The 14,781-nt window shown below is 45.1% G+C and overlaps 1 protein-coding gene across 1 annotated transcript in view; it reads right to left on the bottom strand.

Annotated features, from left to right (window-relative positions):
* Positions 1-14,296, bottom strand: part of LOC307085651 (low-density lipoprotein receptor-related protein 8-like) — a gene marked incomplete at both ends in the record, with an annotated part of 84,095 nt that extends 69,799 nt beyond the window's left edge. Inside the window, 2 exons of the mRNA XM_079750517.1 lie at positions 13,442-13,561; positions 14,227-14,296. Of these exons, the coding sequence (XP_079606643.1) occupies positions 13,442-13,561; positions 14,227-14,296 (190 nt within the window). The remainder of the gene's footprint in view (positions 1-13,441; positions 13,562-14,226) is intronic.
* Positions 14,297-14,781: the final 485 nt, after the last annotated feature.

The raw sequence follows: 14,781 nt of genomic DNA, 5'->3' as shown, positions 1-14,781 counted from the left end.
AACAGATGTGTCATAATGGGGTTACACAAATAGATCACAAACAATTCCCTGTAAGCCGGCGTTGCTTGAGCTAAAAGATGATTGACAGGTGGTACATCTGGGTCACCATTGCCATCTGGAAAAAGCAGGTGCCTTCATTCCTCGGAGCCAATCCCCCTCCAGCCATATTCCAACCGGCAGCGATAACGTGCACCATAAGCCGTGCACGTCATCTCTCCCCGGCTGGGGACCACGGGACACAGGTAGAGGCCAGCGGCAGCAAACAGCAGGCGGGCTTTAATTGGCGATTCTGTTTCATGCGAAGCCCAATTCCCCCTCACGCTCCTTCTGTCACATTCCATTGTGATCTGCAACCAAAACCCCGGATTAAAAAATGTAATATAGCCCCCCATCCACCTACCACCACCACCACGGTGTCTAATACCGACCGTACGCTGCTGCAGAAGTCTGCAACTGGCTCCCCCCCCCTCAATCCCCCCCCAGGAGAGCTCTCCCTGTAGCTAGACTCTAATTCCAACTCTCCTCCAGCTCTTTGCCTACGTGGTTTCTGCAGTCTGGTGGGTGGGATCCTCAGATCACCGGATCACATTAAAGCAGAGCTATGTGTGCACCAGACTTTACCTTCAACTCCCCTCCTACTCTTTCCTCTTTGTGCCGCCCGTCTTTTTGTCTTGTCGTCTTCAGTCAAGGCGATATTCATCCGAGTCAGACCAAAGCACATTGCAACAGTATCAGCGGAAAGAAACATAATCAGTGTTGGAATGCACCCACGCACCAGCGCCCACCTAGGCAAAGAGCGCACAGCAATACGGCAAGGGGAGTGTGAATAGAGCAAAAGGCTGTCCGTTTTGTTGACTTGTGTATGTGTGTGTGCGAGTAAATTGGTGTGTGCGTGTGCGTGTGTGGTGGATGTCACTGTCAACTGCTGCTGAAACGTTTTTTTGATAATCAAGCGATCAAGCAAACAGTCGATCGACAAAACTAAGAAGAAAAAGTTGAACGAACCCCTCAGTACCCGAACACTTGATGTTGTAGACTCCTTTAGTTTTCCTGCTAGCTACCACTCACACAAAGGGAGAACGTTTGAGAGACAGTGCTTTAAGCTGTGGTGGCCATTTTATAGACTACAATATGGCAGCAAGGGCGTCTGGCTGTGCATTCAAAACCCCTACATAAAAATGAGTGGGTGGATACTTCCAGAGTCACCTTCACCGTGGTGCTATATAGTACCATGTACTCGTATTGTTGGTAGTATAACAACTTCCACAGAAGAAAGAGATGCAGTAGGTTAGCTTTTTCTAAGTATATGGTTTGGTCCGTACGTCCCAAAGAAATGTCTAAACACACAAACACAAATCATAATTAGCTCTGATTATTTGTGAATATACACAAATATTACATATGAGATAAGACAATACAATTAAGAGTGATAATCGTGACTGAGTCCATGGTAAGATCCAAGGTAAACATTGACTAGTAAATGACAGATAATTAAGTAATGACACTTTAATACTTTTAATTGGTGGATTAGAATAATGTCTAGGATTAAACCATTTTCTTCAAACCATCCAATAATAACCAATGATTGTTTTAGAATTTTGCAAGTTTGTACTTCATATCGGTTCCAGAATTGTACCCACTCCGAAACCTGTTTACGATTCGAGGACATGACCACTATTCATAATGGACCATTGGACGGCTGGATGAATAAATGGTTTCAAACTTAGTAAAACGTGTCCTCATCCCATCCCAGCTCATATGACCATGACCATGAAAGTGAAACGCTCGGTCCACACGTCAATGCTTCATTGTAAATCAACTCTGTCAACGGCGTTTATTGTAAAACGCTAACATTAACCAACAAGGCCAAGAAAAGGCGTTGGTTCTGTTTGGGTAAGGGGGGGGCAACTCAGGTTAACCCCCATTCGGCCTGGCAGTAAAACACTTTAGCCAAAATGACCGTAACCCCCAAAAATACCGGGAGAGCAAGAGCCTCGCAATGAAACAGAGCCCAGACGCCGCGCAAACACGCACATCCCACAACTCACTATGTACATCAATATTGTCCAGATACACTGCAAACCCCACAACGCTGGCTAAATACATTGCGCACCCTTTACCCTTACTGCCGCCCAACGAGGGGAGGGACAGACGCCTTTTCTCTAGGAGTCTTATTTTCAAAACCTCGCCCTCTTCTGCTTGTTTTGTGTTCTCCCCCTTCCCGACTCTCAGAGCTCACTGTTCAAACCCGAAGTCCCATGACTGTGTACTCAGTACAACGGGCCCGTTGGTGTAGTGGAGGCAGAAGTCGCTCAGGCGGAAAACAGAACCTGCCAATAACCCTTAAGCAGATCGAATGTGGGCGGAACTTAAGTGATATGGAACTAATTACACCAAACTGTTTCCCTGGTTTCTGAACAGCCCCTTTGTCGCACCCATCGCTACAAAACCTGAGCGCTTGAAGAGACTAAACTGAGTTAATGACGGCGATTCAATTTAGTAGTTGGATGAGTTTCAATGTCTTTATTTTGAGCCTCCAAACAATTGCATGGAGCGTGTTGATGAAACGAGGGCTTAAGAACATTTACAAACAGGCCATTCCCATTAAAGCCCCAACTTGAAGCTTTTAACGGCGTCGACGTCCCTGTTCTCCATCATAAGTTCACGAGGTCCGAAGTAGTTTCTGCTACCATCTACACCTTTAAATTCTCCAGAGGCTGAAATAATCATCTTTAAACACTGCCACTCAAAATAACCATTTGAGAGAGTCCTCTACAAGGAAATCTTCCTAAAAAGAAAACACCAGATTTGTTTGACTGTGAATAATTTGATTAAGACCGCACTTTCACTGGCACATTGCTTCAAGTGCAGCCGTTTCTTTTCATAACCAAAAGCGAGATGTGGTTTTAAAGTAGTGGACAAGTAAAGGAAAAGTAAAAGCCGTCACAAGCCATAAATCACATCAAATCCACATCAGAGAACCCTATTGCGTTATTCTCTCATACGACAGCGGGGATATGCTAGCAGTGTGTTATCCTGAAGGTTAGAGGAGAGCTTCGGGGCCAATAACAGACGTACCGTTGCGGACAACGTGTCGCTAGGGGCAACCAATCGCCTTCGGCGTAAACAACAAGCGAAGCGAGAGTGTGTCCAGGTCACTGATGTCAGTAATCATTTTGACAGAAGAACAGATGCCTTTACTGAATAGTGTTGTAGTACAAGTATGTATACATATCGTTTCAGAATTAAAATAAATATTAAAATCAGCCCTAGAGTCGATACCCCTTTTATTTTGTTGCTTTGGTATAGTGAAAAAAGTATATATGGGCCTATATCTGTAAAAAAAATAAATCAGGTATTCCTTCAAAATAAGGGTACATTAAGTAACCATAAATTATGTTTATAATTTATGGTTATAAACCCTTCAGGGTCCGGTCCACGGGCCCAAACAACACCTCATGGATCAACAGCCTCTGAACAACCTGTGGGGCCCAGCAGCAGGTCTTTGACAGTGGCTGAACCAAGGGCCACTCAGTGGAGGTGGAGGGTATCTACCGCTATGCTGCTCCTGGAGCAAAACGGGAAACACAGTGTGGTCTTTAGTTGGTCCTCTCAGTTCCAGGGTGTGGACCTGAACAAGCTCTCGCTCCCGGGACCAAGACTGCTCTGTGCTCGCTGTCCTCTGCTCGTTCTGCAGGAGCCAGCCTCCTCCTCCAATGGCGTGCACTGCCTCAGTCCCTACTCCATCCAAACAGGGTGAAGGGAAGAGAAAGGCTGGGGGGGATCATATTCAAATACGTGGCCACCAGGGCCGTACACCCCGACATCCTCACTCCGATGCCCTTCTCGTGGCTTTGGGGAGGTTCATATCCTGGAGGGGCGAGCCAATCCAACTGCTGTTGGATTAGGGGACCGTTTTAAAAGGGGCTGACGGGAACTGCGAGAGGCATTTCAACTGGACCTTCCAGATCAGCTGACACCCCGGCAGAGCCACTGGAGATTCTGGCGCCATAGTCAGGCCATAGCCATCCACTTTTGGAGATACTTCATCAAGTTCCACCACCCCGGCCTCAAGGCCTGATAGAAATGGCACACGGACGCACCCGACTTCCACATTGGCATGGCTGTGGTGATCATATAAAGGGCTAATTGTATTAAAGTTTGTGATGTGGGAGAAGAGAAGCTTTCTCTGGGACTGTGTTAGCCCAGCTGTGTGTGAGTGTTCTATGGGTTACTGAGACAATGCGCCAGACGACGCCTCGTGGCCGTACCTGCTGGCTCATTGGCGGGGCATGCAAACGCTTAGGATGCAGAGCGATAACAGCCAGTACGTAAAGCATCGCCCGATAAGAGGGCAGCGCTGCTGTCCCATTTGTCCGCAGTTTATGAGTTAATCAAGTAGTTCCTGTTTGCCCTGTTTAGATGGTTTGTTATTTGGTTATGCTGCCAGAACCACGGTTCATCAGACATTTGTGAAGGAGTGTTGTTGTGGTGTTGGTGAAAAGAAACATCTGTGTGGTTCTCACCGATCATCTAGAAGTGGATCCAGTAGAGAAACCACAGGAAAGCCAATCTTTCTCAAAGCATAATCTAGCATTATAATAGGGGTTAGGTCAACAGTTAACATGAACGCCATTAGTAAAAATGAACATGATGCATTCATAAGCATTAATTAACAGTACATTTGCAGTTAATTAACAGTTAACTAATGGTCAATTCAGGTAATTCATTATTGTAAAGTGTTGTGAAGATCCATGCCTATATGATTTATTCATCACTTCCTAATATTATATATTTACATAATAATATATGATAGCTAATATACAAAACTTACTTTCCAGCAGATAAATTAATCTGCTTGATTCAGCAGAATCTGCTCCCCCCCCCCCCCCCGAACCCATCTACCAGTTATTTAATATCATACATTAACAGTAATGACATCTTTAAACTGTCGGACCTTAAGCCTTATTTCCTGGTTCATCATCAGAATTCAGAACACACGCAGACACTAACCACAATAAAAAAAGTTATGACCCTCTTCTATGGTTTCCATTAATAAACGTTTTATATGATTTTTAGTTTGAACTATAAAAATCACTCTCCATCAAACTCAGATACTTTGTTGAAAGTATATGATGTGTTTTTATTGTCAAGCCCAGCTGAACTAAAAACTACTCCAGTGGTAAACTAGATAAGGGGATTATTTATAGAATCCATCCCAGGCCAACTGCTGTACTGGATTTTTGGTGAAAACTTGACCTTGTTTTGTTTTCAGCTTTCTTGGAACATTTTCAAAATCGCCGAACTTTCCTGAAGCAACCAACCTTTCATGAGACAAGATTGACATTTCATTCAGACGTCACCTCTCCAAGACCGACGAGAGGGAATGCCGATATATTCCACTAGAGCAGCCACAACGTCCCCTTGATGACTAGCTTGAGGGGGGGAATGTGTGCAGTGGGAGGTGATTGACAGGGATGACAGCCAGTGGGCATGTGGTCCTTCTACACCGAGGAGTGAGACCGCGTACACCTTGGCAGTTGACAGGTGGCGGTTGTCAACGGTAACAACGCAGCCTGTGTTCCAGTGTAATGACTGTCAGGAGGAAGCGCCAGGGCGGGGAACCAAGCCAAAGGAGAGAAGGAGTAACTCATTAAATATTTATTAACCCAGAAAACTGTCAAAACAACCTCCTGAAGCGCCCACGCTCACGTCTCTGAATAGAACGCAGGTGGGCCAAGCTTGAACAAAAAGCACATGACAGAGATTTTCCTGAGCCCACAAAAGAATGAAAAAAACGGAATACACAAATGTCACCGGACCGAAGCAGACGCTTTCAAACCAAACAATCCACGGAGCGTTGTGCTCATAAGGAGCACTCAGCAGAACCAGGGCCGTGACGGCCAAGTGCCACATCTCACCCAGGAGCACAACGCACCCAAGGGTAGAAGGGGATGGTGTGTGTGTGTGTGCGGGCGTGTAAACAGACATCCACCCCCTCATAGGCGTCCTCTACCTCCGCCCCCCTGACGGTGGGGGGCAGAGGGGGAGCGAGGCGTCTGTGTGTCCCCACAACCCCCCCGTCCGGGGGGGTTGTGGGGACACACAGACGCCTCGCTCCTCCTCACACAGCCCCTCACACTTAGAGATGTGTTGTAGAGCGATGTGCAGAGAAGCCTCAGCCTGGACACCACTGGGGGCCGTGCCGCTGGGTGGCGAGGTCAGGGCAGGGTGGATGTGGACCGCCCCCCCCCCTCTCTGGGTGGAGGCTGGGAAGTGTCCCCCTGTTTCCACGGGGGGGGGGGGGGAGTTGCCTTCCTCCGGGTTGTTGTTGTTGTTGTTGTTGTTGTTGTTGTTGTTGTTGTTGTTGTTGTTGTTGTTGTTGTTGTTGTTGTTGTTGTTTCAGTTTCAGTTTCAGTTTCAGTTTCAGTTTCAGTTTCCCCTCCGCCCCACTAAACATGCAGGACAGCCCTCCTGCCCCGTCCTCGTTTAGGGCAGCGACCGCATGGAGTCGGTGGCTGCTTTGGTGACTTGTCGAGTACAACTCTAGTGGAATTCAAATGGGAGTTGAAAGCGAGTTTGAACTGAGGCCGTCATCACGGATAGGATGGAGAGAAGCAGAGCAGAAGCTATCAAAAAGTATTTACAGGTAAACATGTTGATTTATGGAAAAAGTCCTCGTTTGAAAGACATGACCCTATCCAGTCTGGCGGTTATGGAGGATTAGTGTCGGATTCTGAAACTGGGTGAATTTGTGTGAATGCATCGATTGTGGGATGGATTTGTTCTTCTTCCCCTCCAACAGCCAATATTTCTTGTTTATTCATCATTTGATATTTCACAGTTAATCTTTTGTTTTGTTTTTTTACAGTTTAAATAATTAATGAAGATTAATAACTTTAAAAACCCTGTTGTGATTGAGGTTTAGGCCTCAGTACTGGTTTCTTTCCGGTGATTCAATGACCATTCGTATAGAATGATTCATGATCCGTCTTATGACGTTCATAATGGCTGCGTACAGACATCTCAATTTTGTGCCCTGTAATTTTGATTGCAACCAAAAAACTCCTTACATAGCAAGATGGAGAATTAAGAGATTAAGTGGCCAAGAGGAATCGGTCAATAGTTTCCAAACTTAAAGTGTTCTTGAAGTGAGTGACATGAACTCTCTCTCAGCCTTCAGCGGTTTACCCGAATCCCACAGTGATGTCAGATAAGACTCTGGATTAGTTTGGTAAGGCTCGGATTTCTGAATTATCACTTCAGGAAAGCTGCTGGTTCAAAAACACCCGCACAGGGCTGTACAGACACCAGGGCTGGGAGTGAACACAGAGGGCAAACACAGACAGAACCCAATATCACTCTCCAGACTCACTTTTCACAATCCAGTGTTTTCTGACCTTCCTCTGAGCAAAAATCAACTAATTGTTGAGTCATCCTGAGTCTTTAAGACAAACCATCTTAAATCCCCGCAAATGGTAATAACGATGTGCGCATGCATTTACTCAAACCTTCTGAACCTGGCAGTGCAAATTTCGCCCTTGACCCATTTGGCGACAAAGGAACGAATATCCCCCATACAGGAAATCATCCTAGATTGCAACAAATTTGGTTCTGGAATCACAGCCTTTTGTAAAAGAGGTACGCAAAGTAGATAAAAAACCGGACAACCAAATGCATTGCTCTTTGCCACAGCGAGTTTATCGCAGTCTTCAACAGGAATAATATCACCACCGATTCATACATCGAATTATGATTAATAACAGGAAAAACATTAATAGGCGTTCACTTCATCTAGTGGTTTTGCGGAGCAGTGTCTCCCTAGTGCAGCGCTGTTATGATAGATCATCACTTCAAAAAGAATTATATTTTATTAAAGATGCTACGAAAAAATCATTCCCTCGTTTAATGATTTTGAACTGCGTCCAGTGTATCCCAGTACACTTCTATCATTCCACAATTGCGTCATAGACGTGTGCCGGATTGTCAATCCATTAGTCCAGACCAGCCACGTTTAGGCACAACAAATCTATAGTTATTCCCATTGGGTAGACCATGCAAGGAAATAAGGAATCTATAATGGAATAGAAATTGACATCTGCTGTGTAAGATAGTATATAGGGCAGAACAGTTTGACGCTAGTTAGGCTCCTGGCTAAATTGTTATGGTTCAGAGACCAAAGTCGGCATCAATATCTTTGATGAACCAGGAACCTGGCAGAGATAGCTCAGGGAACCGGGGTGTCAGCCTCTATATGTTCCTATCAATCTGGGGTACATTGGTCCCAGGGGCTGGCCAGTTGACCTTTGGCTCCTTACACTCTACTTCCTCCACACTGTTCCACCTGAGACAAGCTCTGGTGGACGCTCAGAGGTCCTTATGTGATAGAGATCAGGACCCAACGTAGCACTATGAACAGACGCCCTCACGGCTGGAATTCAAAACGGAGAGCTCCTCTACGCTTACCCTCTGTTCTGACAGGAACAAGGATTAGATGACGCTTCCATCTCTCTCTCTCCCCCTCTCTCTCTCTCTTTCTCCTCAATCATTTCTCCCTCCATTTCCCTCTCTTCCTCTCACTCCTACTGTCCATCACTCTCTCCGTCGGTCTCCTCTCTCTCTGTCCCCTGGGTTCTAACAGAACCCAGGGGACACCTCTCAACTGCCCGCGATACAGATCCTATTTTAAAGCTACAGCTAAGAATGGCAGATGAAAGGGTCAAAATAGAGACGTTATGCTCTGATGGCACAACTGTACATCACAACGAACAAAGAGGAGAAAATTGAATGAGAAAAAGACAAAGAGAGAAAGGCGACCATAAGAGCTATAAAAGGAGAAAGAGAGCAGGGACGACTCCTGGTGTAGACGGGAAGGAGGTGTGACACGGAGACGCGAGCCCCGTCCGCGTTTAATTACTAGTGGAGCCCTGCGAGCTCTGAAACGACGTGTCAGAAGGCAGGCAGGCTAACTTCTCCTTCTGTGAATAATATCAGCCAGGCCTTTGTCAAAATGACAATGCAAAAGGGTTAGCCACAGATGAGGAGAACACAGAGACAGTCCCATTAAAGAAACCCTATTAGGATGATGCTGGCTGCCAGAGCGCTCAGACTCCAGGAGGAATCTTTTTTCTCAAGGTCTCCGCTGACTGAAAGAAGGCAGATTACAGGGAGGCCTGAAGAGAATGATTATGACAACTCATTCTCAAACATAGAATCGAGTATATTAAAAAAAGCACCCACCCACTGGCACACATTTAAATCAGGATATATAAGGCTCCCATCTTAGAGGTTGTGGGTTTCAAATTCCAATCTTCGTGGTCTATTCAATTGGTTTTCTTGAATATAAATATATGCTATACTCTTATTTATATTAAGTTTCAAATTTGATTTTCTAAAAGATAAGCTGTTTGATCGGCACTTTCATAAGCATGGTACAATGCTGAGTTCATCCTTTCTCAGCAGGACTGACCTCAGTGAAGCATTTCCACAGGGTGAACTTGGAGTCAGAGAAACATGCTTTAATTCAAACATCGCAATTGTGTTGGATACAATGGCTGCCTGTCAAAGGAGCTCTAACGATATGTTTCTGTTGTGTTCTGTGTACTACATGGGGTTCGACGTTGACATTCTTTCACTGTGGACAATGAAAGTGTTGGGTACATTTTTGTGCATGAAAACACAATTTGTGGCATGTACGAGTTCTGGAAAATGTGTTGAATAGACCTTGTGGTTATTGGGTTAGGACGACACATTATATTAAACTACTGTTAAAAAATACTTATTCAATTCTACTTATTCAGGGCGGCTCTCCACTAAACTGCCATGATCCAAAAATTTGAGGCAGAGGCAGAAGAGAGCAAGATACGCTAATCAACATACCCAAACGTCCACGCTGTAGCGAGCGAAGCCCTCACCATAACATTTCAAAAGGTTCAACTTTGCACGGTGTTCCTTTTACATTTCCAATTTCTCCTTTGACACTTTTGACGGGTTGTGTATTGAATACAAACTGGGGATCAGGAATGTTGGGCAGTGTCCACACAGGCCCCGGGCTGTGGGGCCCTTGGCTCCTAATTCAGTTAAACACACAAATGTAATTTCATGAAAACACACCCATCCCATTCTGCGAGTAATTGACCTGCTCAAGACATCGAGGTGACAGCAACACGCTAGAAATAATGAACATGAGTAACCAAATGGATTTCAAAACACACAGAAAGCTATCGAATTCAATTTCAAACCGTTATTCATATGAAAGCCATCCACAATGTGCCGTTGTGGATGGCTGTAATCGTGTCCTCATGTCCCAAGCTGACGGCACCTTACCTCCTATGGTTATTTTCTATTTTGTTTCCTTCCGTTTTAAAACTATTTTAAACCCAGTGGAGCATATGGCGCGGGCACTGCCCCTGTGGCCGTATGAGACGATCTGACATTGCAGAAACAGAAGGCCAGTTAAACATCACCAGGAATGCACAAGGGAGGCAAACTCTGCACACACTAGAGAACGAAGAACTGCACAACATCTATTTAAACAAGCAAGGCATTAATAAATAAACTCAATAGTAAGAAGGGACACAGACACACACAGAATATAACTAACAGAATGAAGAAATACATACGATTTACAATATGTCCAGAATGAAGAAATACTCTTGGCTGGGGGTCAAACACTGTAACCAGCGGACAATACAGTATTAACACTGTAGAATGAAGGGATAATTAAACCCTACCAAACACAGCTCAATGAAAGGCTGAGGAGAGCACTTGTGGTTTTCTATTCTTTAAGGACTGGGAAGAGCACGGTTAAGACATTAATCATGAATGAAAGGTGTGTGGATCTCAAATTGAAGCACTCTTGGGTTTTAACTGCAATTGTAAAACCTACAGGGACGCAGAACGACGGAAAAACAAATGTTAAATTCATGAATAATAAAAAATCTCATTTTGCAATCCTATATTCTCTATGTGGAGGAACGGAGCGTCTGTAAGAGGGGGGCCAAATGGTGGAGCTGGAGCAGGGGAGGACAGATAGGGTTCCACTGAGGCAGGATGACTGATCCATAGATAAACCTCACCTCCATTATCTGATCTAGCAGAACGCACAGCCCACTACCTTTGTCTACTGACTCCCACCGCTGTCGTCTCCGGAATGAGAGGAAACGAAGCTGGCGACGCGGAATACTAAATGTTCCCATTTCAAAAGGAATATAGAACAGTTGAAATCAAACAACAATGTGCGTAAAAAACCATAGCCCCAATATGATCCTGCTGCTTAGACTACACTCGGACCACAACATCTGTGACCTTGTCCATGGATGTCTATTCCCGTATCTATTCCCCGGCCCGCCCCCGCCCGGACTCCAACCGCCTATGGGTATGGGTTAGTTAACACAACCCCCCACACCAGGGACTGAATGCATGGAGAATCATGGGCTAGGTGAGCATGAATATATAATGCATAGTATCTGTCGTCATTTAGAAAGAGCCTTTCATCCAGTGAATTTACTGTAGTAGAAACATGGCATTAATGAGCATGGGTAGGTAGTAGGCTTCCTGCTCAGAGACGCCTACAGGGCTAGACTGTGCACGTGATGGATCAGTAAGGAAACAAAATACAAGAGAGATGCTGTTATCAGGAGGGGGGGGGGGTCGTTGAGGGAGGTTCAAGAGCGGGAGAGAGGGGGATGCTCAGCAGGGTGCATTATGGGTATTATGTTATGAGCGCCGTTGGATATTTCAGTTGGGTTCATGGCGATGTACTCAGGTGGTCGTCTGCGCAATAAGGCGTGGGGGGGGGACCTCAGTGCAGAATGAGGTCGGTAACGGAGAGATCCTAGAGAGGTTTCCTTATGCAAACCAAAAGAAACAGTCTCATATCCCTTGAGCGACTTCCTTATTTGTGTCTTGTTTTTCCAGAATTTGCCCAAACAAACCAAAACAAACAAGACAAAGCCTTTTATGAGAAGGGAAGACATGTCACAGGACATTCGACATCGTAAAAATGAAATACGTCTCACTTTCAACCCACAAGGCGACCCAATTACAGATAGGGAAAAAGGGAGAGACATGGTGTTTTAGTGGGCCAACAGGCACCGCCGCTCAGTGATTGTTAGCTTTATTTCCTGGACAGGCTTGTTTTAGGCGGCCCGGCCCTCCTCATTACTCCCCCTTTGTGCAGCATGTCTACCGATTCACGCTCTGACCCTACACAGGCTCACCACCGCGACATCTGCTCCAACCCCACCGCCCTCAGACGGCTTCTGTACCAAGGTACCAATGTGTACAGACACACTGCTCTGACTGATCTGAAAGAAACACACAAATCCATCCGATGCCAGTACACAGCCTACATAATGGCTTCTGAGTCAACCTGGGTGTTGTTTGGCTATCGGCCGCTTAAGGTTAGCAAAAGACAGAGGAGAAACAGAAACAAGTTATTTTCCGGAGGATTGAGTTCACTCCAGTCTTTCACTCCCTTGATCACTCACGCCTTGTCTTATAAAGTGTGATATTATTCATAAGGAATTGATGATCAAGTACGAAAACATCACTTGCAAGCCCTCTTCTTTCCTACAGAGAAAAGATCAACTGGGATACAACAGAGCATCAAAGCATCCGTGTGTGTGTGTGTGTGTGTGTGTGTGTGTGTGTGTGTGTGTGTGTGTGTGTGTGTGTGTGTGTGTGTGTGTGTGTGTGTGTGTGTGTATGCTGGGCTTGCATGAGGGTTTGAAGGCGTGTGCGCGTTGTGTGTGCGCACTATGATTTGGTTATGAATGTTTCAGGGGTGGTACTAGGTAGGCATATGTGATAGGAGGTGCTGAAATTCCTCCCGAGCCACAATTAACCCAGACACAAAAGCCAAGCAGCGTGGAAAACACAGTTCTGGCACCACTTCATTGAATTCACAGTGAGCATCGTTCCCGCAAATAGGTCATGAGTTTGCAGTCATTAAGCACAGACCAACAACACCTGCAATGTTCTTCCACAGAACAACAGTAATCACAATATCACAAATCAAATTATAGTATTACCGATTGCATTACTCATGAAGGTTTAACTTATCCTATTAATATGGAAACCCCCCTCTGATAGGGAGGTGGTGCGTAGGCGAATCTGCTCAGATCATCAACAGAGGAAAAAAAAGAAACAGCCTTATGTTATGTAAATAATGTAGTGCGACATGCACCGAAACGAACCGCCTGGAGGTAGAGATTAAAGCCATATTCAGCAACGGAAATGCTACGGTGGTTTGTTGAATGCCCTATATGAAAACATAAGCATATGTGGTGGTGATGCCATCTCCAACTAATTGGTTTATCTCTAAGAAAGTATGAGCTCTATTTAAGCGTGGCATTTTATATCCGCAGCGGGTGAGGATGGATGTTAACGCCATACGCAACAAGACGTCCATTTTTTAAATCACTTTTTTCCCACTTACGACAATTCTCTTCGTCACTGTTGTCCGAACAGTCGTCGTCATCGTCACACTTCCAAAGGTCGGGAATACACCTTTGGTTGTTGCACTGAAACTGTCCATTCTCACACTCATCCGCTGCTGCTGAGAAAGGAAAAAAATAGAAAACAATACAAGTCCAGATGGCATTATTAATTGCATAATGCATAATTACTAGTCCGAGTTGTTCCCCGCAACGCAAATGAATGCCTAATTAATATTCAGTATTCTTCTGTTCAATTGAGCGAGACGCTGGAGCGTCAATGGCTGTTTGTAGTCCCTCATGCTCTACTTTATGCTACAAATTGAAAGGAGTCTGCTGGGAGTTTTAAACCGTAAAAAAAGAAGAGAGAGATGGGTGTAAGACACGTGTTTTTTAGTACGTGTTTCAGCCATCCCACCCCCAGCGTGGCCACTTATTTGAAAGCCACTATACGCTCGTTACTGTGTGGATGCACATTGACACACATGACAGGAGCGCAGACATTTTGCAAGCCGGGACCATGAGCCGAATCAGAAGATAACCGCACACACACTGCTCGGTTAAACACGCCGTCCTGCATTACGAGTGTGTGTGGATAAGGTAGAAGTGTTGTGCGTCTCGAGTCTTGTGGTAGGCCTATCAGACAATTTAATGAACCCGGGAGCGCTTTCAACGCCGTTCAGCCCAAACCCTCCAGTCACCAGAGAATCTAGCGAATTAAGCAGAATTTTACATTTTAAATTGGATCAGAGTATATACTGTTTATCGACCGTAAGACAGCACTAACCTTCGGATGAATGAAGCTTCAGGGCCAACAAATGAAAAAGTAGTAAAATCCTTATATTATCTGTCCACATTTCTGGAGGTGGTTGATGCTGCTCATTCACATCCACAAACAAAGCCCGTCCGAGACCCCTTCCTCTAGCGATGCGACGGGGGTACTTCACCGCTCTACACCAGACAGCCCTCCTGCCTCATTGGCTGCTCGGATGGATGACGACGCGTGGAGGGCGGGGTTTCGCGCTCATAAGCGAAGTAATAAACTGCCATTCCTGGTTGTATGATTTCTTTCTGTTCTGTGTAGCTGCTCTACTGCACAATATTATCGATTTTACAGGCTTTCAAGACAGACGAGTGGCTTCCACTATACGAAAAATAAAAAAATATGGATTCTAATGAAAAAATAAAATGGTTCAATTGAAAAACAAAGAAAGAAAAGGAAGGGAGAAAGGAAGACGGAGATAAGAAATAAAGCGAGAAAAATATGAAATTATAATCAGTGCTCCAAATTTCTCTTTGTCAGCTTGTAAAAGTCAGTTCCTCTATCATCTTTTCGTTCTAA

The sequence above is a fragment of the Pollachius pollachius genome (genome assembly GCF_949987615.1).
Source record: "Pollachius pollachius genome assembly, chromosome: 14".
Taxonomy (NCBI): domain Eukaryota; kingdom Metazoa; phylum Chordata; class Actinopteri; order Gadiformes; family Gadidae; genus Pollachius; species Pollachius pollachius.
Note: the sequence above shows the minus strand (reverse complement) of the source record. Positions and strands in the feature narration are given on the sequence as shown.